General features: G+C 41.7%; 1 protein-coding gene across 5 annotated transcripts in view; it reads left to right on the forward strand.

Moving 5' to 3' along the window:
• The window catches only part of prkca.S (protein kinase C, alpha S homeolog), a 106,268-nt gene that overhangs the window by 43,350 nt on the left and 36,701 nt on the right, over positions 1-26,217 (forward strand). For all 5 annotated transcript variants that reach the window (XM_041578060.1, XM_041578057.1, XM_041578058.1 and 2 more), the window contains exon 3: positions 1,903-1,985. Coding sequence is in view for 3 of the 5 variants with exons in the window: in XM_041578057.1 (XP_041433991.1) it covers positions 1,903-1,985 (83 nt within the window). In the remaining 2 variants the exon portion in view is untranslated. The remainder of the gene's footprint in view (positions 1-1,902; positions 1,986-26,217) is intronic.

Here is a 26,217-nt window from a genome sequence, read left to right on the forward strand (position 1 = left end):
GTGTGACAAGGGGCTGAGAGTAGGCAATGAAGGCAGTAATTAACAGTTTAGTAGAGTTCGGGTGGCAGCATCTGGAATCATTACTGCTCGCTGAGCCATGCATGCGCATCGCTTTCCTCCCAGTGGGCACCACCTCAGCTTTGATTTTATTGAGTCTCTTGTATCCTGGTGTAAAATGCAGTGTTTATCTAAATGAACTGCGATTGGCTCATTACATGCCAATGTGCCCCTCATCGTGTGAAGTCACAGCTATAGCATTAATGCTGCGTCTGTGCCCTGCATCAAGCCTTATGCAGGTAAAAGATCTGTGCCAGTGAGCTACTGGCAGCACTATAGTAAGATAAGGTATAGCAAGGTCTCTATCTGATCACTTGCTCCATAGAACAGTACGTACTGTACTACATACAGTGATACAATGCCAGTGCCCCAACTTCAGTCTATATGAGGTGTAAACAGGTAAATAAGCAGCCAGACATCAATGGGAGGACGCACAAAAGTGGGTTGCAGGCCTGACACAGACTATGGCCCACCACTTGGACAGCACTAAGTTAGAGGATAAGGTCATTAATCAGGGGTAACGGTATAAGCGGTATGTATATAAATGTGATGTGTGATTAGGGTTGCCACATGGCCGGTGTTTTACCGGCCTGGTCGGTAAAAATGATGGTGGATCCCAATGTTATTAAAAGGCAACCCTATGTGTGATGTGTACAGTACGTTTTTCATTAGGATTCACCAGGGTGTAACGGTAACCGCACAGATAGGGTGGTTCTTAAACAGGAGACAAGGAAAGCTGCTGACTCCACCCTTGCTGAAAGAACTCATTGGACCCTAGAAGGGCCCACCAGTTGACTTCTGCCTGATAGGACAGGAATGAAAATCTGCATCAGTGAGTTGAGCGCCCCCTATAATGTTCCAGACTGGATGTTCCCCCTGTCCACTTTCCCCTCACATATCGCTGTGTTATTTCTATAAATTGCAGAGTACTTGGCAAGGCGTATAACAGGGCATGATTCAGGTTGGACATTTTTATTTTCCATTTGGTTCTCCTGATTCTCATCTGTCACCAAGATAAATTCTTCGATGGCAAAGCCGCCGCCCGGGCACTTAGATCAACTGGGATTCTTATCTGGTGTATTGCCCTGTAATATGAGTGTAAGAAAAATGCATGGGGGTTACTTATATGTCTTAATACATGCAACAATTCATGCTGCTCTGTGGCTGTATTACAACTCCCAGCACACATTAAATGTCATATATAGGATGCTGGGATTTGGACATTGAGTCATAGTGATGCTGCTTATTACACATAATAGAGAGGATGGAGCAAACAACTAGGGGCAGATTTATCAAGGGTTGAATTTCTAAGTAGACAAAGCTTCGAAATTCGACCATCGAATTTGGCCATTTGTGGTCGAAGTAAAATCGTTCGATCGAACGATGAAATCATTTGAAACGAACGATTCAAAGTATTTCATCCATCGATCGAACGATTTTTCTTTGATTTAAAAAACTTAGAAAAATGCTCTAGAAGGTCCCCATAGGCTAACCTAGCACTTCGGCAGGTTTAATTTGGCAAAGTATTGAAGTCAAAGTTTTTTTTAAAGAGACAGTACTTCGATTATGGAATGGTCGAACGATTTTACTTCAAATCGAATTCGAAGTCAAAGTCATAGTATCCTATTCAATGGTCGAAGTATACAAAAAAATAACTTTGAATTTCGAATATATTTTTACTTCGGAAATTTCCTCGAATTCACTTCGACCCTTAATAAATCTGCCCCCTAGTGTCGCAACCTAGCAATATCACAGATAATATGATGTTGCTAAGTCATATCAAGCAATGGCATAGAGTTCAATTTCAACCTAATGTAACATTTTGCTTTTTTTCTTCCCTTTCAGTTTGCTGTTTTGTGGTTCACAAGCGCTGCCATGAGTTTGTCACATTTACCTGCCCCGGAGCAGACAAAGGCCCAGATACAGATGTAAGTACCACATATGTGTAGCACTGTGGGGTGGGGGTTGGTGCAGAGAATGACTGGTTGGGGCACCATATTACTAGGTGTGTTTGGGACCACTTTGTCTGTATAGAAACAACGCATCCCTCTATCCCTGCTATATTCTGTATAATGCATTAGTCACTTACAGTACCAGTTCTCACCTGCTTCCTGTCTGCATTGCCAGTTATAAAACAGCGCCGCCATCTATGCTTCGTGCTGCTGAAATGGAATAATTTTAAAATGAAGCATCAGAAGTTATACTTTTCCTTTAATGTTTGGGGTGCTGCTGGTAGAGTTCCCATGCCTGTTTAGTTTTGGAAATATATTGGGGCAAATCGGGTTTGTTTGTTGAATTTGGATTAGCATATTGCTATTTACCTGTATTCTTGCCCTCAGTGGATGCTGGGAATCGTATTGTAAGAGCAGATCCAGAGAGATCCAGAGAGACTAATAAAAGCGCTAAGAACAAGCCCCTGGAATTAATTACGTTTCTGTGTGTTGAGACAATCCCTTATTTACATATGCGCCTGAGTGACAAATTATATGGGTTTTTATTCTGGTGACTAGGACCGTTATAATTAACAATGAGCAGAGAAAGGGAAACAATCTGCTAATTGCAGGTGTGAGATGCTCACAGTCTCAGGAATTATGGAGAGGCCGCTGTCCCAGTCTAAAGGCATTATCCAAGTCATTGAGGAAGGAACAGCCTGCATGGGGTGTTGGGAGTTTTAATACAGGGCAGCAATTGGGGTGACCTTGATAGGAAATTCTCTTTGCCTTCCATCATTATAAAAAAAAAAATGCATCCTTTTTTCTCTCTGCTGGAAATGCGCTAATGAGAGCAGCAATTGCTGGAATCCGTAGGCCGCTCAGCCATATGCACTTTATCAGCAGCAACTGCATCTCTGCTGTCGTTCAACATGAAAGGGAAGAGTAAGATCAAACCCTGTGACTCGGCGAAGAGAGATTCCTCGTCACAACTTCACAACTAAACATGAAAAGCTCTGCATTATGTAACATGCGTTTGGTCCTGTGGGACCCTAAACTTAATTGGTTTCCTTGTATTAGAAGGGAATCTGTGGATCGTTGTGGAAATTATAAGGATGAGACCCTGCCAGAGCAGAGGCGTCACATCAGATGTGCCGAATCCAAGGTAAGTAATAGGGATGTCGGACGTTGTCGCAGCATGCATCTGACTCGAAACGACTGTCGGATGCGAACGCTGCATTTTGCGTCTTCATCCGTCCGTCGACATTCCTATTACTTACCTTAGATTCAGCGCATCCAACGTGACGCATGCGCTTCCTCCCGTCACGTCGGAAAGGGAAGGTATCGGATGTCAAAGCGCCAGTGTAATTCTACACTTAAGATGGCCATACATGCTACAATTACAATCTTACCCATGACCATTGGTTGTATGAAAGATGTTTCGTCCACTCTTCTAACGTTAAAGGAAAAGTATAATCATAAAATGAAAGTGTTTAAAGTAATAAAAATATAATGCAGTGTTGCCCTGAGCTGGTAAAACGGCTGTGTTTGCTTCAGAAACACTACTATTGTTTATATACTGTAAATAAGCTGCTATGTAGCAATGGGGGCAGCCATTCAAATGAGGAAAGGCTCAGGGTACACAGCAAATAGCAGATAAGCTCTGTAGAACATAATGATGTTATCTGTTATCCACTATTTAACCTGTGCCATATAGCCTTTTTTCAATTTCCGCCATTGCTACACAGCAGCACTGATTATCGTACCAAAGATCTTTTGTATGATAATATCGGTGTATCTATGGCCACCTATAGGGAGCCATTTTGTGGCCCCTAGCCCCCCTGAGTATAAACAGGCTGCTGCGATAGGCAGAAACCCCTTTGGAGGCAGCTGCAGATAATGATTTCCTGATAAAGAGAGATATTTGTGATGGAAACCTCAGATTCCAGGAGAAAGTACAAAATACCGACCCTGAAGTAAAAAGCTACTGCTATCAATCAGCTGTTTTCCCAGCTCACAATCACAAGTGCGTACTTATAATGTATTCACCCCAAGTCCTTCTGGGGTTCAGCCACTCCTGCAAGAAATGGCTCCTGCATATATACTGCACTTGGGCTGTTGTAGAAATGTAACCCGCTCGCACACACACAATGGTTGCCCAAGAAACACCTTTCATTTCCAGATGCTCGTCAGTGTGATGGCAGCCGCACTTGATTCAATTTTATGTAAGTCTATAAGAGGCATGAGTGTCAGAGTATAGGGTGCTAATACTTCAACAGCTACTTCCTGTTATTCATGTTGTTGATTTCACCCCCAGACATGGCTGCCTTGATGACACTCTCATTTCTGGCAGAGCCAGATACAAACCGTCTCAGTGAGAGCCAGCCTTGCATTGGGTGTCTCTACCCCAGACTAGAGTATTCCCTATAGAATTACTAAGGCGTCAGCTGGGTGCTGGCACCCATCTATACAAATGACACTCCCTCCCCTGCAACCCTTCCCTCTGGGTAATTCATTGTTGATTCCAAGTAGTGCAGGGAGGAAACCAGTGCCCCAATGCCTGACAGGGTTGGCATTATACAACTCAGGAACCTGGGGCATAGTTCTAAGGGCAAGATGACTCATTTCTTTGCCTGTGGTATAATATCAGATTCAGAACTCCATGAAGTGATGCGGTGTGCTGGGTTGCACTGCTAGGAAACACAGGCAACCATTCGGAGGCTCCGAATATAACATAAGTTATAGAAACATCTCAGCTACAAACTACATGCAGCATGCTGAATGCCGCGCGCTGCGTTCTTCATCTGACAGTCGGATGCATGTAGTTTGTAGCTGAGATGTTTCTATAACTTATGTTATATTCGGCGCCTCCGGTAGCCTGCGTTTCCTCTCAGCGTGACCCAGCACATTGCTTCGTGGAGTTCTGCCCTAAAGCTACCTAATTATATAAACTGTTTTATTACAACCCGTGTAAACCATTTGTCCCCAGGCAAAAGTGGAGACAGGTGGTACTGCAGGTGAGCAAAATAGCTCCCAGACATAAGCACTCAGTGTATCAGGCAATGTAGCTATATAAGATCTTTCGATAAACAAATGCTACTTGCCCTGTGTTTGTTGCTGGGAATGGAATAATTAATGTAATTTATGCCATCAACTGCCCTTTGAAATGGGGCAGTTGATGCCGCAAGGGGTCCAAGTTATTATCCCTGTACCTAACAATAGCCCCTTGTGGTTTGGACCATTCAAATTAGTAGAATGAGGTTTCAGTTGATAAAAAAAAAATGCTAGTTTTAGTAAACCATGTCTCCCCATCAAATGCACCTATTCATGTTCTGCCCCTTTTTGTGCCAGATAATCATCAGCATTGTGGCTTTGTCCCCTGACAGAACCCTTGTCTACCTCACCACTCTCAATGTTGGCCCTGATGTTTGGGCACTAGAGGCAATGTTTCAGCAGTGGGCTTCAAGACTAATTCAGCTTGGATTTGGAAGGGCTCCTGCATCTCCTAAAAACTGAGAGAGATTGCGGCTCTGCCATGGAGTGTGACTGCATTCTTTCTGATACATGTTACAAGAGCAGTGTCTGTTACAGTGGGGTTAAATGATTATGTCAGCACAGGGCTGCTGTAACACAGCACTAATCAGGCTGCCATTCACCTACTACATCTCATACGCCTGCGGCACCTTTCCTCCTGAATGAATGAAGTGATGCGTCAGCGCTGGTGTGAGTTGCACATGCCAGGAGTGAGGGAGGCTTTGTAGCAGCGCTGGCAATCACAACATGTCCGTGCTACCGGATTTCCGTCATTCTCAGCTAAGTGAAAATTATTGGTGTTGGGGGTGTTGGGCCCCAAGAGATCCCCCTACACACGTCAGGCTCTGTGTTCTCTGCGCTTGTGCAGAACAAAATCCCACGCCCTTTCCATTTGACCAGCCTGTCTTTAGCTGCATTGTGTCACAGTGCATAACAGATGGCCCCCTCATTCATGTAAAGTAGGGTATGATTCCCTTAAAGGAGAGGGAAAGGTTAAAACTAAGTAAGCCTTATAAGAAATGTCCACCTCAATATACCAGTAAACCCTGCTCTGAGTCCTCTGTCAAAAGAAACACTGCATTTCTATTGTGTACACATGGGCTTCTGTATTAGACTTCCTGCCGTCAGTTTAAACCTCCTTGCCCCGGGCGTGAGCATGCTCAGTTTGCTCCCCTCCCTTCTCTGCTCTAATCTGAGCCCAGAGCAGGGAAAGACTTAGGCAGGAAGTGATGTCACACCAAGCAAATACTGCAGCTGCTATCCTAAACAAACAGAATGCTTCTAGAGCTTTTTACTCAGGTATGGTAAAATATTCTACAGAATAAATATAGCATTCTAGCTTTCACTATTGCAGCTAATCTATTGGCAATAAAATGCCTCCATAGCTTTCCTTCTCCTTTAAGCTGTTCTTGTTCTACTTTCCTTACTCTGTCTTTCATTCTCTACTCTTTCCTCCTTGCCTTAAGCTCTCTTTCCTTCTTTTCTTACTCTCTCCTTCTTCTGTACTCTTCATTCCTTACTCTTTCCATACTCTCTTCTTCTTCTTTCCTTCTTTTCCTTACTCTCTTTTCTTACTTTGTGCTTTATTCTTTACTTTCTCTCCTTCATTCCTCATTCTCTTCTCTTTCCTTACTTTCTTCTTCTTTCCTTATGCTACAGTACATTTATTTAGATAAATTTATTAGTTTTTGTATACCAAATACATTTCCCGCATGAGACTGTCTGTTACTTATTTTACTTACACTCTCATCCTTTCCTTACTCTCTTTTTCTTTCCTTATGCTCCCCTTCTTTCTTTACTCTCTCCTTGTTTCCTTGCTCTCTGGCCTCCCTACTCTTTCTTCTCTCTTTCTGTCCTTATTCTGTGCTTCATTACTTACTCTCTCCTTCTTTCCTTAAGTTCTCCTTCTTCCCTTACTCTCTCCTCCACTCCTTACTTTCTTCTTCTCATCTTAAAGTGATACCTAAGTTACCTATGGTCATGTTGATCTCTTTTCGCTGATAGTTCTTCTTTTATAAGTAATTGTTACTTGAAGTTCCTAAACTTGACTGTTTGCCAACCTGACTGACCCTTCTCAACCTGTCTGTTAGAGTTTATAATTCTAAGTTACTATTTGGACACAAATATTGCAGCCCCCTCATAGAGGAACATGGGGGTTAGAAAGGTAATGTAAAAGCATTAGGCAAATACCTTTATGGCAACATTTTAAATAGCATTCAAAGATAATATTATGATAGATATAAAAAAGGTTATTTTCTGGTGTTGGTATTAAGAATTCCCAGACTGAAGGAAACAATTTTAAATAATTTATATAGTGTAATTAAAGTTTTGCTTGACTGATGTGATAAAATAGGATTATGAATAATTGTTTTGGGTGAGGGGTCCCCTTTAAGCTTTCCTTATGCTGTCCTTCTTTACTTACTCTCCTCTTCTTTCTTTCCCTGCCCTTCATTTCTTATTCTGTCCTTTATTCCTTAAAGGGGAACCCTCACCCAAAACAATTATTCATAATCCTATTTTATCACTTCAGTCAAGCAAAATGAACTTTAATTACACTATATAAATTATTTAAATCTTGTTTCCTTCAGTCTGGGAATTCTTAATCACAGCAAGCAGGCAGGAGCCATTTTATGGACACTGTTATTAAGACAAGCCTTGCATCATCTCAGAATCTTGTTTGTGCACCAGAATGGGAGACATGATGTCCATCCCCATGCCCTGGCTACACAATTAAACGGTGAAGAGAATGGGGGAATGTGGGGAGAGCAGCGATTTCTAGGAAATGCTGAATGGAAAGTGAAAGTAATTGTTTGCCCCGCCTCTATGCCCAGGGCATAGAGGAGGGGCAGACAATATTTGATTGACAGCTGAGATGTTTAAATGAGCTTACAACAGCTATGAATGCTTTAATAAAAAATAGAAATTGGATTTCATGTTTAATTTGAAAAGGACTTTTATTATACAGCTTTTTGTGTCTGGGTGACAGGTCCACTTTAAGCTGGCCATAGACGCAAAGATCCGAATCCTCGAACGATCGGACTTCCCCATCTCCCGACCTGCCACTAACCATTCAGATCAAATAAAGTAGAAAAGAACAGATCAGCCGATGTTCTGCCCCTGACAGCAATCATACGAATGTTATGTCTGACAAAAGCTAGTGACAGTCTCCCACTGAAAATCGTACGATCGGCAATACATGCAGAGATATTATTGGCAGCCGTCAGAAATCTTTTAACCTATCTGATCTCCGCCGGACGAAAAATGTCGGGACTCTCCACCCACGGTCCAAAAATCACACAAATCCTCGATTCGTACGATCGGATCTTTGCGTCTAGGCCAGCTTTACCCTTCTTTCTTTACTTACTCTGTTATGTATTCCTCTTTACCCTTTCTTTCATTTTTTTTGTTCAGGTAAGTTTATTGAATATATACAATATAGTCACAGTACAGGCATGTCAGTGTAATTTACTTCAGTTTATGCAGTCATATGCCAAATTCAAACAAGATGTCACAATAAATATTTGATTAACTATGAAGGCTTCTAACCCTCAGTTGGAAATCTATGGATCTACCATCCATTTTCTACTGGGCACTGCTATGTCCAACCTCAACAATACAGAGTACTTGATATCCAAGCACAACGGGCATGGGGAGAAATTCCAAAGGATATGGGGACCCTGGCTTAAGAAGTGTCCTTTATTTACTTTATCCTCCTTCCTTACTCTTTACTGCTTTCCTTCCTTCATTACTTTCTCCTCCTTTCCTTGCTCTGTTTACCTTTCCTTACTCTATCCTTTATTCTTTACTCTCTGTTTCTTTCTCTACTCTCAATTTCTTGCACTGAGGTCTTTGTCTTGCCCTAATTTTCATCCCGAATGCCCTGTTTTCTGGACTACCAGAAAGCAGCACACCTAAGAATCAGAACCGACTTTCACATCTGTGTTTGATCACTGGCTGAATTGGGGAGCAGAGCAAAAATGTGACTCAGCCACAATTAAGGCTAGACCTTTTATATTAAGCTGGAAAGGACACATGTTAAAGAAACATTCAGCAGTACCAGCTCTCTTGCAGGAAGGTATTTACAGTACCAGTGACCCACAGAGCATCAGAGACCAATTTGCCCTCACCCCTCCCCAGCATAAGCTATGTCTGGCTTTTAGTATCTCTCTTTAAATGTTACAGGGTGATTTTTAATATACAGGCAGTTTCTACCATGTATTGTTCCCTGATTAAATAACAGACTCTTGGCTAGGGTAATACTCCTCTCCTGTTAGGGGATGCTGGGAGTTTAAAGGGCTGCTGTTTGTCTTTCTCAGATTAAGGTTGCCTAAATGTATTGCACTGTGAGCATAATGAAAGCCAGACTGTACCCATTAGGGATACTGTATAAGCAAAGTGAATGGCAACAAGAGCATTATGTGTCCTACAAATTGGGCCTGGGCCCTGAGGCTGCTGAGACAGGGGGCGGGGGAGGTTATTTAATATTGCGCTGTGCAAACATTATTAAGCCCAGTGTCTGGAACCGATAGTTAATGAGAACCTGAAATGAAATGTAGAGCTAAGACTCACACAGATATTGCCGTCAGAGCTTCCCTGCCTTTATAAGCAGAAAGCCAACTGCCCAAACTCAGATTCTGCATTTCCGTGCACCCCTTTATGACCTCATTGGGGTTCACTCAGGGGCAAACTTGTGAATGGATTGGAGGAGGTCCACTAGCCACTCCACTGTTCATTTGCCGTCTTACTTTTATGTGATAGTTATTTTTTTCTCATTCCCCTCTCTCCAAGACTGTGTCTTTCCCATCTCTTCTTCCATGTCTTACTTTCATGTGATAGTTATTTTTTTCTCATTCCCCTCTCTCCAAGACTGTGTCTTTCCCATCTCTTCTTCCATTTTGTATTGTTTTTACTCGCCACATCCTCATTCTTCTCTCCCATTCTATAATCCTCCTCTCCTTTTCTATATTTCTCCTCTTCTCTCCATTTTTCTCTCTATTGCCTAACCTCCTTTGCCTTTTCCTCTCTCCTTCTGTCTCTAATCCCCTCTGCTTGTGGCTCTGTCCAAAATCAAAGTAGATAAATAAATAGTCCAAAAAATGAAATAGATAAAAAATTAATGAGAAATAGTGAAGCTAATTAGATGGATTCTCGCCAAGACAACCTCCAGTCCACGGGTTGCCAATCAATTTGTTCAGTATACGAAATTCAAGTGAGGTGAGGTCCGTTTCCAAGTAAAGTAGTAGTTCACAAGTTGGGAAAGTTAAAAGGCTTTATTAGGACATGCTTAGGCCTAAGCATGTCATAATAAAGCCTTTTTAACTTATCATAGCTTGAGCTACTACTTTACTTGGAAACAGACCTCACCTCACTTAGATTTCGTATACTGAACAAATAAAAGTCCCCCCAATTTTATGTTGTGTTTATAACAAGAAGCCTCTGGCATTATAACTGGGGTTTATTTTGTCTTATCATTAATCTCTTATGGAACAGGCCAGCCATTAGGTCTATTGCATGTGCATTTAGGATCTAAGCAGAGATAAACAGCAGGATGTTGGTCTCAGCATTACTATATACTGACAGCTTTATGGGGCCATAAATCCTCCACAAATCGTCTGAATCCCTGGAGAGCCTAGACTGGCCACAGAACTATATATGGGTCATGTTCCTCTGGGATTTTACAGTACAGTAACATTCCCATTAACACACTACTGTACCTGTACAGAAACATTCACTCCAACGGAAATACTCAGCTACTGTACCTGTACAGTAACACCCCCATAAACTGATATATTTAGCTACCTGTACAGTAACATTCCCATGTACAGAAATATGCAACAACCTGTCCAGTAACATCCCCATAAACTGATGCTTATCTACCTGTACAGTAACGTTCCCATGTACAGAAACACAACTACCTGTACAGTAACATCCCCATAAATTGATATACTTAGCTACCTGTACAGTAACATTCCCATGCACAGAAACACACCTACCTGTACAGTAACATCCCCATAAACTAATGCTCATCTACCTGTACAGTAACAATAAACATGCACATGTACAGAAATACTGAACTGCCTGTACAGTAACATCCCCATAAACTGATATACTCAGCTACCTGTATAGTAACATTTCCACCCACTGAATAGGCACCTACCTGTACAGTAACATCCCCAGAAACTGGTATGCTTCGCTGCCTGTACAGTAAAAACTTCCCACTGACTGAAATGCTTAGCTACCTTTACAGTAACCTTTCCATAGCTGAAATACCGATACAGTAATATTGACATAAACAGAAATATCCAACTATTTCAGTAACCAAACTCCAAATTCCTTCTTTATTACATCAATATAGTGGGAGAGAGCCCATAGAGATTAATTTAGCTGCATCCAAGTGTTTTGGGGCTCGTAAGTCACCTTTTTAGTCTCCCACCCAGCTGTGGTCAGAGCTGTGCATTAAATGAGTGGGCCCTTTATGGGGGGGCTGATTAGACAATCGCTGGTGCTACAGATTCTCACCCTCCCTATAAATTCTATGGTTTTTATATAATTTCAGCACACGGAAAGGGGGCTGCACTACCGGGTGCTATCGCTAACATTTACCATCCTCGTAGCCTCTAGTGGGAAATCCAAGGGATTTGTGAATTAATGACACAGAGGTGGAAAAATGTCAATTCTGCGTAAAGCGTTTCCAAGGCTACCACGGGGTTTCCATGGTAAACACCATACAGGGTTTATCTGCTACTGATTCCATCACTGCATTCCTTCCTGCTGCTGAGGGATCAGGGAAGGTCCTTGGGTGGTCTGGCAGGATACTGCTTCAACCCATTGGGCAACAAGTATATATACTTTATATAATGTGCCAGGGGGAAATCGGGCCCGTGTGTGTTCCTTGCACCCTGTATTTAATTGCATCTCTATAACTCCCCTCCCTTTTTTACTCTCACTGGCTAAGTACAGAAGTTACCCATTCCTTCAGTGAAGGAAAATTCTATTGTATTCAGCCCTACTGAAAGTCCCATTGCATTCTACTGTGTATAACTGTGATATGCCACAGGTGCTAAATTTGTTGTATAGATCATGCCTAATTATGGAAGATATGTGGTGCAAATAAAGCTAGATGCACATTGCCCTGTACTTACCTTCTCATCAATTTCAGGGGGCATTAATCAGTGACTGTAGACAGGATGAAGGCATTGGCACTGGGCATAAACACTTTAATTATGACATATTGGCACATCATATCTTCCCTGGGTTTTGGCACCTGGCACTGTAATCACTGTTAGTTACTGATGCCTGGCTCTACACTGGAGTTTTACCCCTATTGTTACCAGTACCATTTTCTGAGGGTGCCAGGCTTTGCCTTGGATGGTGGAAGTAAACGTGATACTTGTGATTGCTATTAATAAGGAATAATGAAATGTTTGTGTGTTCTGTTATTGACTTCACACTGTGACTTTTCCATGCTCCATCAGTAGTCAGACTAACTGATACAAATGCTGGTGAGTGAGCTTTGCTGAAACTCCCTTTGAGTAGAACAAGATGTGACAGTAATAATTGTTACCATTATTGCCCAACTCGCAGTTCATCAATGGCTGCAGAGCAAGGGGGAGACAGTACAGAAAAATTGTGACAACTGGGGAAAATGGCAGAATGAGAGGAAGATGGAGACCAAGGTAGCAGCACCAACACTCAACACATATCAGTGCTGTCCAATGTCCAATGGTTCCGAAGGCCGGCATGTGGAGGAGGGCTGATAATTGAAGTCTGTGTTGACCAATCCCATGTTATTGCATGGGGCAAGCAGAGTATGGCACACAGGGAGCATAGGACAGGCAGCGTATGGCACACACAGGGAGCATAGGGCAGGCAGAGTATGGAGGGCCACAAAATGGGGGGGGAGGGTTGGACCACAAGTTGGAGAGCACTGCTTCATATAACTGTTACCCCACTGCAGCCTTTAAGTTATATTTGATATAATGTACCTAAACAACATGCATGGGTTGCTGGTAGTGTAAGAACCATAGGTTGAACAATTCATTATGCTTCCCCATTTGCCCTGTGCCAACCAACGCTACTAACAGGCTGCACAGTAGAGGCCACTGTTCTGTAGATCATGGCCATATTAATTGGAATGAAGCAGACAAGAGCTGCTTTTGGCCATCGAATGTTGGGCGAGCCATGGTGACACAAACCACCACATGTCCCATTCATTAGTTCTGAGATTCACCAAGAGAGATTCATAAGAGAACATTGCCCCTCCAGCGATGTGTCCCCAGCATCATATTGCCCACAGTACTACTCCTGCTTGTTCCTGTCTGTTGGGCTGCCATCAAGCATTCTTTCTAAGTCCCACTAGTAGCATCTTGCCTATCCTTTACATTGGAAATTGAGGCTTCAAGGAAGTCATTTGGAGCTTTATATCCTTTAATCTTAGTAAGGAGTTCCTAACTATTAAAAGTTGATGGCTTTTTTCTAACAACGTCATTTGTAGGGTCCCAAAGACATGCAATATAAGAGGAGGTTTCAAAACTCCATTGTGCCATTGAATGGGCCATACCTGTGGCATAGTATGCATAGTATGGTATGGAAACTATTATCCAGAATACTCAGGACCTGGGATTTTCCAGATAACAGATCTTTCTGTTATTTGGATCTCCATACCTTACGTCTACTAGAAAATCATGTAGATATTAAAATAAACCCAATAATCTGGTTTAAGTTAATAAATCGATTATTTATATCTTAGTTTGGTTTAAGTACAAGGTACTTTTTTATTATTACAGAGAAAAAAACTGGATTATTTAAATAAAATGGAGTCAATGGAAACCAGCCTTTCCATAATTTGGACCTTTTTGGATAATGGGTTTCCATATAAAAATTCAATTATTACAATGACCCCACCCGGGAAGATTGTTTGCCCCAGGCTAAAGTACACTAAGTACGACTGACTCTCACCCTCTCTATTTGTCTTATTCTCTTATTGACTGTAGAGAATCTCCTTGACATCTCTAAAATACATTCCTAGATCTTTAATTAACTGTAAGAATCCCGTTATTCTTCCTGGTGCTTTCATCCCGCTCCCTTACCTAATAAGCTCATTCTCTGTGGAAAGTTCAAAGCTGGAATCTCAAAGGGATGTTATGCTAAGCTGAGTTTATGCCTCTGCCGTGGGGTAATTAAAAGTCTAACATGGCTAATAAATTATTTTTCTGATTCTGAGAAGTAATTTTTAGAGGTTTATCGGCCCTGGGCTCCCACTGTGTCCCCAAAAATGGTTATTCATTAATTATAGTCAGGGCTGTGTGCCTCCCCCTGGCTGGTTCCACCGCTTATTTAAGGAAAATTCATTAAATTTGTTTTTTTTCGAGGTAGTTTTAATATGTAAACCTCTCTGTGCCATGATTGGTAAGGGGTAGAGCTTACATGAATGTGGGTTGGGTTTTATGAATGGTTTCAAATATCAGGCCAAAGACAACATTTTCCTTCTTGGCCATGGGAAGGGTAGAGGAATGACTGTTCTGCTACTTGTTTATCATTCCTCTCTGCTCATTTGTTCAGTTGTTTTAAAACCAGGGCAGTATACAGCACAAAGCTTAATGTTATGGATTAATGATATGTATTTGTGCTTTGGCAATCTTTATCTTGGGTATGTGTGTTTTTCTCCATCACCCTGGTGCCAGGATCTATTGTGTCTTAGTAGACATGGAGCCAAGTGTTTACCGTATTATATTAAGAACCGTTTGTGGTTGGGATTTTGAAATATGAAAGCCATGCAAGAGAAAAGGAAACCAAACCACAGAAGTGACATTATTTTAATACGCTAAGCAACACAAAAACTACTTGGACTCATGCTTTCATAAATAATAAATGGTATTGTTATTTTATATATTGTGTTTTCAATGCCATTCACATTGCATTTTCCTTAACAACCACCATTCTCTGTCATTTATAAAGTGTTGTTTTATGTTACCCCTGTTGCTTTGGGTAACTGAGTAATACAATGTAGCACCCCCTTGGCCCTCAGGCAACTATTACTATTTTAGACTCTGCGCTTCTGGAATCATTTGGTGTGCAGTTTCATCAGAACTGGAGGCTGTTTATCTGGTCCTACAGCTTACAACCATGCAGTGCATGCACACAGAAGAGGATTAGAGATGCAGTATGTGATAACAAACTTGATTCACTGGAAACCTCTCACTCATATGTTTTACCCGGTTGGGGAGGGTTGGGGCAGTTCAGCAAACAGGGTTAATTGGACTGCATTTAGTAACCACAGGCAGCAGAATATAATTATAAAAACGGACGTGTCACAATTGTCTATGTTGATCATATAACCATGCTGGTTATATAGATAGTGTTGCTACAAGCAGAGTACTGAACCAGCCAGTAAGCATTGTTCTGAATCTTCAGGGCTATAGTATTTACAGCATACCAGGTAAATAAGGGTGGAAGGATCCTCATTTGTGCCTCGTAACTTACATAGTTACATAGTTAAATTGGGTTGAAAAAAGACATCAAATTCAACCCCTCCAAATGAAAACCCAGCATCCATACACACACCCCTCCCTACTTTCAAATAAATTCGATATACCCATACCTAAATGAACTATAGAGCTTCGTATCACAATAGCCTTTGATATTATGTCAGTCCAAAAAATCATCCAAGCCATTCTTAAAGGCATTAACAGAATCAGCCATCACAACATCACCCGGCAGTGCATTCCACAACCTCACTGTCCTCACTGTGAAGAACCCCCTACGTTGCTTCAAATGAAAGTTCTTTTCTTCTAGTCTAAAGGGGTGGCCTCTGGTACGGTGATCCACTTTATGGGTAAAAAGATCCCCTGTCATTTGTCTATAATGTCCTCTAATGTACTTGTAAAGTGCAATCATGTCCCCTTGCAATCGCCTTTTTTCCAGAGAAAACAAACCCAACCTTGACATTCTACCCTCATAATTTAAGTCTTCCATCCCTCTAACCAATTTAGTTGCACATCTCTGCACTTTCTCCAGCTCATTTATATCCCTCTTGAGGACTGGAGTCCAAAACTGCACTGCATACGCCAGATGAGGCCTCACCAGGGACCTATAAAGAGGCATAATTATGTTTTCATTCCTTGAGTTAATGCCCTTTTTTGTGCAAGACAGAACTTTATTTGCTTTAGTAGCCACAGAATGACACTGCCCAGAATTAGACAACTTGTTATCTACAAAAACCCCTAGATCCTTCTCATTTAGGGAAACTCCCAACACTCTGCCTTTAGTGTATAACTTGCATTTATATTATTTTTGCCAAAGTGCATAACCTTGCATTTATCAACATTGAACCTCATTTTCCAGTTTGCTGCCCAGTTCTCCAACTTAAACAAATCACTCTTGCATGGAACCTATAGTTCTGCACAATTTAGTATCATCTGCAAAAATAGAAGCAGTACTTTCAATGCCCACCTCCAGGTCATTAATACACATTGAAAAGCAAGGGACCAAGTACAGAGCCCTGCGGTACTCCACTAAAAACACTGGTCCAATTAGAAAATGTTCCATTTACCACCACTTTTTGTAGTCTATCTTTTAGCCAGTTCTCTATCCAGGTACAAATACTGTGTTCCAGGCCAACATTCCTTAATTTAACCAGTAACCTTTTGTGTCACACTGTATCAAATGCTTTAGCAAAGTCTAAGTAAATCACATCCACTGCCATCCCAGAATCGAGGTCTCGACTTACCTTCTCATAAAAAGAAATTAAGTTAGTCTGGCAAGATCTATTACACATAAAACCATGCTGGCACAAACTCATAGTATTAGGATTTGCTATGAAGTCCAGTATCTTATCCTTTATTAACTCTTCAAAAAGCTTTCCTACCACTGACGTCAGACTAACTGGCCTATAGTTTTGAGGCTGAGAACGGGATCCTTTTTTAAATAGAGGCACCACAATAGCAATTTGCCAGTCTCTCGGCACTATGCCAGATCTCAATGAATCCTGAAAAATTAAGTAAAGAGGTTTGGCAATCACAGAGCTAAGCTCGCTAAGTACCCTGGGATGAATACCATCTGGCCCCAGACCTTTGTTAATCTTAACATGTTCTAGTCTCTTTTGAATTTCCTCATGTGTGAACCATGCATCATTAGTTGTATTACTGGAATTGGGACTATTAAGAAGGAAACCTTCACATACCAGTTCCTCATTTGTGTAGACAGATGAAAAATATGAGTTCAGAATCTGCGCTTTTATTTTGTTTTCATCAACCAGCTGACCCCCCCCCCTCTGATAGTAAGGGCCCCACCCCTTCCTGCTTAATTTTTTTACTATTAACATATTTAAAAAATAATTTTGGATTTTTTTTACTGCTTGCTGCAATATCCTTTTCTATATCAATTTTAGCTTGCCTTGTAGCTTCTTTGCATGATTTATTGGCCTCCTTGTACCTTATAAATGATTCGGCTGTCCCAGCTAACTTGAAAGCCTTAAAAGCACGTCTTTTCTTACCCATCTCAACACCAACGCTTCTATTGAACCAAAAGGGTTTTGCTTTGCAACGACATTCCTTGCTTACAAGTGGAATATACTGACAAGTATATTTATTAAAGGGATCCTGTCATTGGAAAACATTTTTTTTTCAAAACACATCAGTTAATAGTGCTACTCCAGCAGAATTCTGCACTGAAATTCATTTCTCAAAAGAGCAAACTGATTTTTTTATATTCAATTTTAAAATCTGACATGGGGCTAGACATTTTGTCAATTTCCCAGCTGCCCCCAGTCATGTGACTTGTGCCTGTAATTTAGGAGAGAAATGCTTTCTGGCAGGCTGCTGTTTTTCCTTCTCAATGTAACTGAATGTGTCTCAGTGGGACATGGGTTTTTACTATTGAGTGCTGTTCTTAGATCTACCAGGCAGCTGTTATCTATGTGATATCACTCTAACTTGCAGTACAGCAGTAAAGAGTGATTGAAGTTTATTAGAGCACAAGTCACATGACTTGGGGCAGCTGGGAAATTTACAATATGTCTAGCCCCATGTCAGATTTCAAAATTGAATATTAAAAAATCTGTTTGCTCTTTTGAGAAATGGATTTCAGTGCAGAATTCTACTGGAGCAGCACTATTAACTGATTCATTTTGGAAAAAAATTTTTTTCCCATGACAGTATCCCTTTAAGCAGCATTTTAAAAAAAAAAAGTGAAAAGCATTTCCCACTTAATATGTTGCAGAGATGCCCTTATACTGTCAAAGTTTGCACGTCTGAGATTTAGTGTTTTAGTTACTCCCTTATAGAATTGCTTCTGCAACAGAATCTCGAAGGAGACCATGTTATGATCACTATTCCCTAAATGTTCACCCACACAAATGTTAGAGATAAGTTCAGAGTTATTAGTTATTACAAGGTCCAAAAGAGAGTTATTTCTATTAGGTTCTTGAACGAGCTGGAATAAAAAGTGTCATTCAGCATATTTACAAACCTTCTAGCTTTTTCTGTCTTAGCAACCCCATTACCCCAGTCAATGTCTGGATAACTGAAGTCACCCATAGCAACAACTTGACCCAGCTGTGAAGCTGCTTCTATCTGCAAGAGTAGCTGGGCTGAGGTGGTTTATAGCATGCACCAATGATAATTCTTTTTGTAACCTTTTGCCCAGTCAAAATCTCTACCCAGAGTGATTCTACACCCTCACCAGTGCCAGCTATGGTTATTTCTTTAGCGCATGGCTTTAATTCAGGCTTTACATACAAACACACTCCTCCACCCTTTTTAATCCCTCTGTCCCTCCTAAAAAGGGTGTAACCATTTAAATTCACAATCCAGTCACATGTTTCATCCCACCAGTGATACCAATTAAATCATAATTTTTAGAGCATGCAATTAATTCTAGGTCTCCCATTTTACTTGACAAACTGCGTGCATTTGCCAGCATACTACTTTTACTTTTGAAATTTGCATTACTTAGTGGAGAATTATATGTTAAGTTAGTATTATTCTGTTTAGACTGTTTTCCTTGTAACAGAGGGATTGAGTCCTCTACAACCACAATCTGCTTAGGCCTGACTCTGCTCTCCTCCCCACCACTACTAGAGAAACTGGTCTCCCGGCTGTTAGAGAGATCAGCCCCATCTAAAATTGCCAATCCAGAGTTCATACTCCCATCATCATCATACAATCTGGCAAATTTGTTGCGATGGATAAGCTCCGGATCAGCCTCCATTTTCCTTTTGCCCACCTTAGATTTTCTAACTGTCACCCAGCTAGTTGCCTCAACATCCTGCTTCCGGTCCGGTCCCCCCCAAACTATCTGACCCCGCTAGGTCCTGCTCAGTGAGCAAAAGACTCCTTTCAAGATAGTCAATCAACCACAGTGTTGCAATTTGTTTCTCTAGTGCTGTAATTCGAGCCTCCAAAGTGGCAATTTGCTCACAATCACCACAGAGGTAAGCATTTTGGATCTCTTGTTCCAAATCTGCATACATATGGCAGACTGTGCCTTGCTAGCTAGCACTCATTATCCCAGTTACAGATCAAAACAGGAATAATAAAATAAAATTAGGGTTTAGAACAAACTTTTGACCTAGTTTGAACCTCCTTTACTTTGAAATTCCTGTGTTTGTAACTTCACTTACAGATCCCCCACTTAAAGAACAAACACAAAGAGCAGCTAACACTAGAGCAAGCTCCACTGGAGTGCCAGGGGTTCTATTTATACAGTCTATTCAGGTGGTCTAGGAGGTCGATATATATCACAGCAGTGAGAAGTGATACAGGAGAAAAGAGCATAATGCAGCAAGCTTCTAATGAGGAAAAGGAGAGAGAAGGAGCAGGTGGAAGAACTTTAAAAGTACAGCAGGGAGAGAGAAGTAAGCCTACCTGTTTCCAGGTCTGGGAGTATGAGTTAGGTGTAGGCTCCCGTAGGACAGGTTAGCAGGTGAAGCAGTGTCAGTAGTAGAAAGCCAGGTTTCAGTAAGTGCGAGTAGGTTAAAGGAATTGGTAATGATATGGTCATGTACTGTGTATCGGTGAGTTTGGTGCAAATGGATCGGGTGTTCTAGAGAGCAAAGGAAACATTAACTGGGTTCTTGGATACTATTGTTTTAACATTTTTGGCTGTACTTATTTTTGGGAAATACTTTGGGGCGCAGACTTCTCCTTATTCTGAGCCTTGTCACACAGAATAGTAGCAGCATAACGGTTGGCACTGCAGCCTTGGGTTCAGTACTGAACAGGACACTATTGCATAAGTGGGTGAGCTTCCAGTTTCCTCAAAGTATTCCAGTTTCCTTCAGGAGGTATAATTTGTTCCTGAGGATAGGCCTTACTCTGTATCCATTGTGATAGGGACCTTAGAATGTAAGCTTCGCTGGTGCAGGGACTGATGTAACTGTGATAGGGACATTAGATTGTACTGAGGCAGGGACTGCTAGTAATGTGATAAGGCTTTTAGATTGTAAGCTCTCTGGGGACTGATGGGAATGTGATAGGACCCTTAGGGTCTGGCCACACAAGCAGATTCGGATAAATTAGCCCCAGTGACAAATCTCCCTTTCTTCGGGGCGACAATCTCCCCAAACTGCCTTCCCCCTGCCCTCCGCCAGCTAAGATGAAAATCGCCTGGGGGAAGGCACACGCAGCGCTTCGTTTTCCTAAGTCGCCTGAAGGAAAGTTCGGAAAACAAAGCGCAGGGGTGCAGAGGCAGGGGGAAGGCAGTTCGGGGAGATTGACGTCCCGAAGAAGAGGAGATTTGTTGCTGGGGTGACTAATCTCCCCGAATCTGCTTGTGTGGCCTGACCCTTAGATGTATCTGTAATGAACTGCAGGATATTTTGGCACTATATAAATAATGCAAGATGATAACCGATATATAAGGGTAAGCAGTAACCTAATAGCAGATGTAGCATGATGACAGATCCTTGGTCATGCAGCTTTTTTTATAACTACAAATTCCAGCAGCACTTGCCAGCTTAGCAAGCAGTGGCATAACCAGGAAATGGTAGGCCCGGGTGCAGGCCCAGGCCCCAAGCTGCACCCCATACAACTGCAAAAAACTCCCCCTCCCACCCACCCACAATAAAACGTATAAGAGCTCCAGCAGGCACCAAGGAGGTGGGGGCAAGCTGGGAGTTGCACTGCTTGCCTGATGATATCCCTGATGTAAAGGTTGTGCACCTATCACCTATAATCCAGTGAGATCAAAAGCTAGTGTGATTTAATTAATGTATAGATGGAACTTCTCTATGTGCCACTGAGAGATTTATGATTCTGCCAATTGCAGTTATATAAATCATTTCTCCTGCACAATTCTTGGAAATCTCCCCTTTTGCAGCCATGCACATTACCAGAGATTGGTTCTCTAAAGCAAGGCGTTCCGAGGTCAAACGCCCACGCACTCTCCCTCTCTCTGCCTGTGGGACCAGCCCTTCCTCACAGCAGAGCAGACAAAACAATAGGTTTTATCCCTAGGCTTCTCATGGCAAAGGTGATATAAAGCACCATGTATTCCTGTTGCAAATCGTTCCCTCGAATCAGGATTATACTGCTCGTTTTCTTTTCCTTGATTCTTGGCAACCTTTTCCTTACATTGCTTTCTCTTATCAATGAACGTGGATTCTTTACTTTGCTGAGACAGAACTGATAGTTGAATAATCACAGTATACTTCTCCCAGTTCAGTTCTTTTCCCAGTTCATGTGCTAGGAATGAGAAATATATTGCTAATGTTATTGCAGAGACAGGAGTATATTCCTGCAAATATTTCCTTTCTGCTTCAGACTGGATCACTACAGTTTCATCACTTCCAAAAAATGTATATTAGAAACTAAACAAAACACTATATTATTACATTAAACAACCTATGTAGAGCTGTATTCTTCAGGGGAGGTGTTACTGTATTATGATTTAAAGAGGTGGTTCCGTTTTAAGTTAACTTTTAGTATGTAATAGAATGGTTAATTCTAAGCAACAGTTCAATTGGCCTTCATTTTTTCTTATTTTATAGTTTTTGAATTAAACCTGTGACCTACACAAGGTGTAGGTGAGATATCTGTTAAGGTACTAAGAACCAAAAACATCCTGTAGTAATCTAAAACTGTCGTAAGCTCATTCCCCGCAGTTTAATAACTAATCTCTACTCTTTTTGGTATATTCCAAAGGGGCAGAAATTCATTTAAATGCATTGTGCATATTAATTAGCACCCATTACCCACTCAGGCTGAGTGTCCCACCGGGCCTACATGATAATACATACACATTAATGTATTAGAGTGTGTTGCATATGTAAAGCCAAGCTCTAGCACAATTTCAGTGTTTTATGTTTCAACCACAGTTCCCATCAGTTGCGTGTGTGTGCGACATAACCTTATACAAAACTGGAATGACGTTACATGCATGTGCTCCTGAGTGTTAAATTAGACTGTGAAAAAATGCACAGAACCAGACACCAGAAAGTCTTTGCCATTTGAATGTATACATTTGACTTGGTGCAAATAGTCACTTTCACTTGGTGTAAAATATATTTTACACTCTTATAAATAGTGCAAATGAACTGTTATGCATTTACTTCTGTCATCACTTCATCATTATTCTGTGCTAGGGAGTTCTGTGCTGCAATAAATGTGACCCAAACTGCCCTTTCTGATGGTCCTGACACCCCCCCAGTGAGTAGTTTCGGTATCCCAGCATTGCTTGTGGTGGGAAAAGAGGAAACTGAGCTGCTGATGTTTTGGGATTCTATTTAATGGCAATTTAATAAAACATTTAACAGACAGAAGTTTAGCACTTGGCTGGGTCTCAGACCTGACTGGCAGGCTCAGAACTTGTCTTCCAAACGTTCAGGCCATTAATTAGCAAAGAATGCTGTTGAGCTTAAATGGTCTCTTGGGTGTGCCAACATTTTCATCATTAATGCATAAATTGGCATTCAGAAAAAGAATGAGCTAATTGCCCCCAAGTACCTTCTGCACACCACACCTATATCGACTTGTTAGTGAGGGGGTTCCTACCTGTCTTTTCCTCTAGCATTCAATGTCTTCTTGCTGAACAGAGACACTGTGTTATAACATTGCCTTTAATCATCTCACATGTGAATTGTATTCCCACTGTGTCTTTGCAGAAACCAGCATTTCTATTCTGATGCAAGTCTCCTGTTTTGTAGCATTTTGCCTACAGAGTTCAGAGCGTCTACACACCCCTTCCAGAATAAAACAGATTAAGCTTAGATGACCAAGTTTCCCTTTAATGTTCCTTCTTGAAAGTATTGTCTGTAACACACAAGTGTACCTCTGTGGAAAAGGCCAATTCTGTGCCAGTACGTTAGAGAAGGAAATCCATGTTTCTATTGCTTTTGCCCGCACGCAGAAGCTGAAATAAGTAGTAGAGACAGGGAGAAATATAAAAGGGATTATTGGTTTTATTTTGACCTAATGCGGAATACATATGTGCCCTCCATAAGGGACAATGCATCTGCATTGACATCATTTGCCCACAAAGGAAAGACAAAATTCAGTAAATAGCACAAAAAGTGAACGCTCTGTGGCTGAGTATTTGCAACGCGGCCATGACTCACTCAGTGACATTTGCCATTCTATACCATCTGTCATTTTGATCTTATCACTTACTATTTCCATTGTGACGGGATAAAAACACAGTCTGTGTCTCGTGTGAGATCTTTTCATAGCAGATTGACCAGAAATGCAGCTGAAAAGAATCTCAATTTAAACCTAAAGCCTCAACAAATTTTGTGTCCTCTCCAGGACCCCCCCCCCCCCCCCCCGGCTGAACCATTGGCCTTTATAGTCCTGTATGTGACAGCTGAATGGATGAAGTTTTGAAGGGAAAGAAGTGACATTTAAAGCAAGAGATAAGAAAGGACCAGGAAATGTACATTATGGTTGTGTAATCATGGTATATTGTGTAAAGCAGGAGTGCACCTTAGTGATGTTGTCCCATTATGATCTATGTCCCTAATATCACCGTTAGCATTTAATGTATGATAGAGAACTAAAACTTTCTAGGGTTCAGTAGAAACTGCAGTGCAGAACCTTTATATGGTACAGAGCTGACACTGTATAATGCAGAGCCAACACTGTACAATGCAGAGCCAACACTGTACAATGCAGAGCCAACACTGTACAATGCAGAGCCAACACTGTACTGCAGAGCTACAGGGCAGAAAGTGGAGATATTAAGGTGCCCATACACTGAGAGAGCCGCTCGTTTGGCGATGTCGATATGCCCACTTTGAGGTGGGCAATATCGGGCTGATCCGATCGTGGGCCCTAGGGCCCAACAATCGGATCCTGACGAATAACAATGGGCGGTCGGATCGCGGGACCGCATCAATGAATAGACTTTCAGCCAGATCTCGATCGGTGAAGCCCGTCGGGGGGCCCCATACACGGGCCAATAAGCTGCCGACACGGTTTGTCGGCAGCTTTTATCGGCCTATGTATGGCCACCTTTACTTGCTTCTGTGGAACAGATAAGACTAATTCATTGCTGGCAAATCTGGCAAATTAGTATTACAAAATAATTATCTGGGTTATGAATAATGGTGCTGAGACAATTTGTGGTTGTGCTTAATTTTGCTTTCTAATTTATTATGATATGTGTTTAGAGTATTTGAAATTTTTCTAGGGATGCACCGAATCCATTATTTTGGAATCGGCCGAACCCCTGAATCCTTTGAGAAAGATTCAGCCAATTACCGAACCAATTCCGAATCCTAATTTGCATATGCAAATGTGGGAGGAAAAAAAGAGCTAAACATTTTTTTACTTCCTTGTTTTGTGACAATAAGTCACATGATTTTAAGGATTCGGTATACATGGTATGTATGTATATTTCTATTATTATAGCACTACCTGTGTGCACAGCACTGTTTCTACACCTTATGCAGGGATTCCCTATTCCTAGGGCAGTAATGACAGACTGCAGTGAGGTATCTGTTCTGTGAGATGCACCCACCTCACTTAGCGTTCTGCTTTGCTGCACTTAACAGAATGTTTCCTATTGTGGCTTTGGTTACAGTGCTAAGTGGCAAATAACAGCTGTGCTCTGCACTGCTGTCCCCTGCTGGGGTTGAATGCTACTTTAAAACCCTGAACTTATTTTGGGAACCCTCTAGCAGTAGTTTCTTAGATGTGGAATGATTTGTGGACACAGATTTGCCAGGCTCTCCCTGTCCCTGTATGCCCTAGCCACTGGAGTTGGCGTGGAAAGAGTTGTGGGTCTCATTCTGTCCCTCTGCTACAACTCCCAGAATTCTCTCCTAGTGAATACATAAGCAAATTGGGGCACCTAATATATTCGCTGGCAGGTATTGTGAGTTTTGCATCTTCCTAGATTCAGTGCTCAATGCAGAGCACAATATTGCCGCCCAGCTGAAGCACATAAGACACCAGTCTCTCCTGTGTCTTAAGCTGGCCATAGACGCAAAGATCTGATCTTACGAATCGAGGATTCGTACGATTTTCGGACCATGTGTGGAGAGTCCCGACATTTTTCGTTCGGCGGAGATCGGCCGTTTGTTCGATCGGACAGGATAGAAAATTTCTGTCAGCTGCCGATAATATCTCTGTGTGTATTGCCGATCATACGATTTTTAGTTGTCAGACTGTCACTAGCTTTATCGGACATAACTATCGTACGATTGCTGTCAGGGGCAGAACATCGGCTGATCTGAATGGTTAGTGGCAGGTCGGGAGATGGGAAAGTCTGATCGTACGTTGATTCGTACGATCGGATCTTTGCATCTGAAGCCGGGGCCCTGCCAGCTTATTAAAGCACTTCTCATACTAAGTTAAGAGTCACTTCATCTGTCCTTAGCCATCAGTAAGATGTTATCTTCTGCCAAATGACTCTGTACTGCCTCAGAATCCTGAAGGATGATCTGCCACTTGGCTGCCTCATGAGCCACACAGAATGCAGAAGGGCTCTTTAGGGCCACAGGAACCAGTTACTTATCCAGAGTGCAGTGATTCGTTGCTCTGCTCCCAAGGCTTCTCTCTGACATTCACACCTTTGCAGTATGTAGGACTGCAATCTCTGCATTTTCATTGCTAAAGAGTCGTAGGAATGCCAAATGCAACTGGTTGCCAACAGGGACAGCTCTCTATTCAGGGATTAGATGTGCAAACAGTTGCAGAAAGCTCATTAGGAAAAAGAAAAAGGAAAAGAAAAGATACACTGGAAGTTCTGTATATGAACA

Source organism: Xenopus laevis, chromosome 9_10S, assembly GCF_017654675.1.
Source record: "Xenopus laevis strain J_2021 chromosome 9_10S, Xenopus_laevis_v10.1, whole genome shotgun sequence".
Classification (NCBI taxonomy): domain Eukaryota; kingdom Metazoa; phylum Chordata; class Amphibia; order Anura; family Pipidae; genus Xenopus; species Xenopus laevis.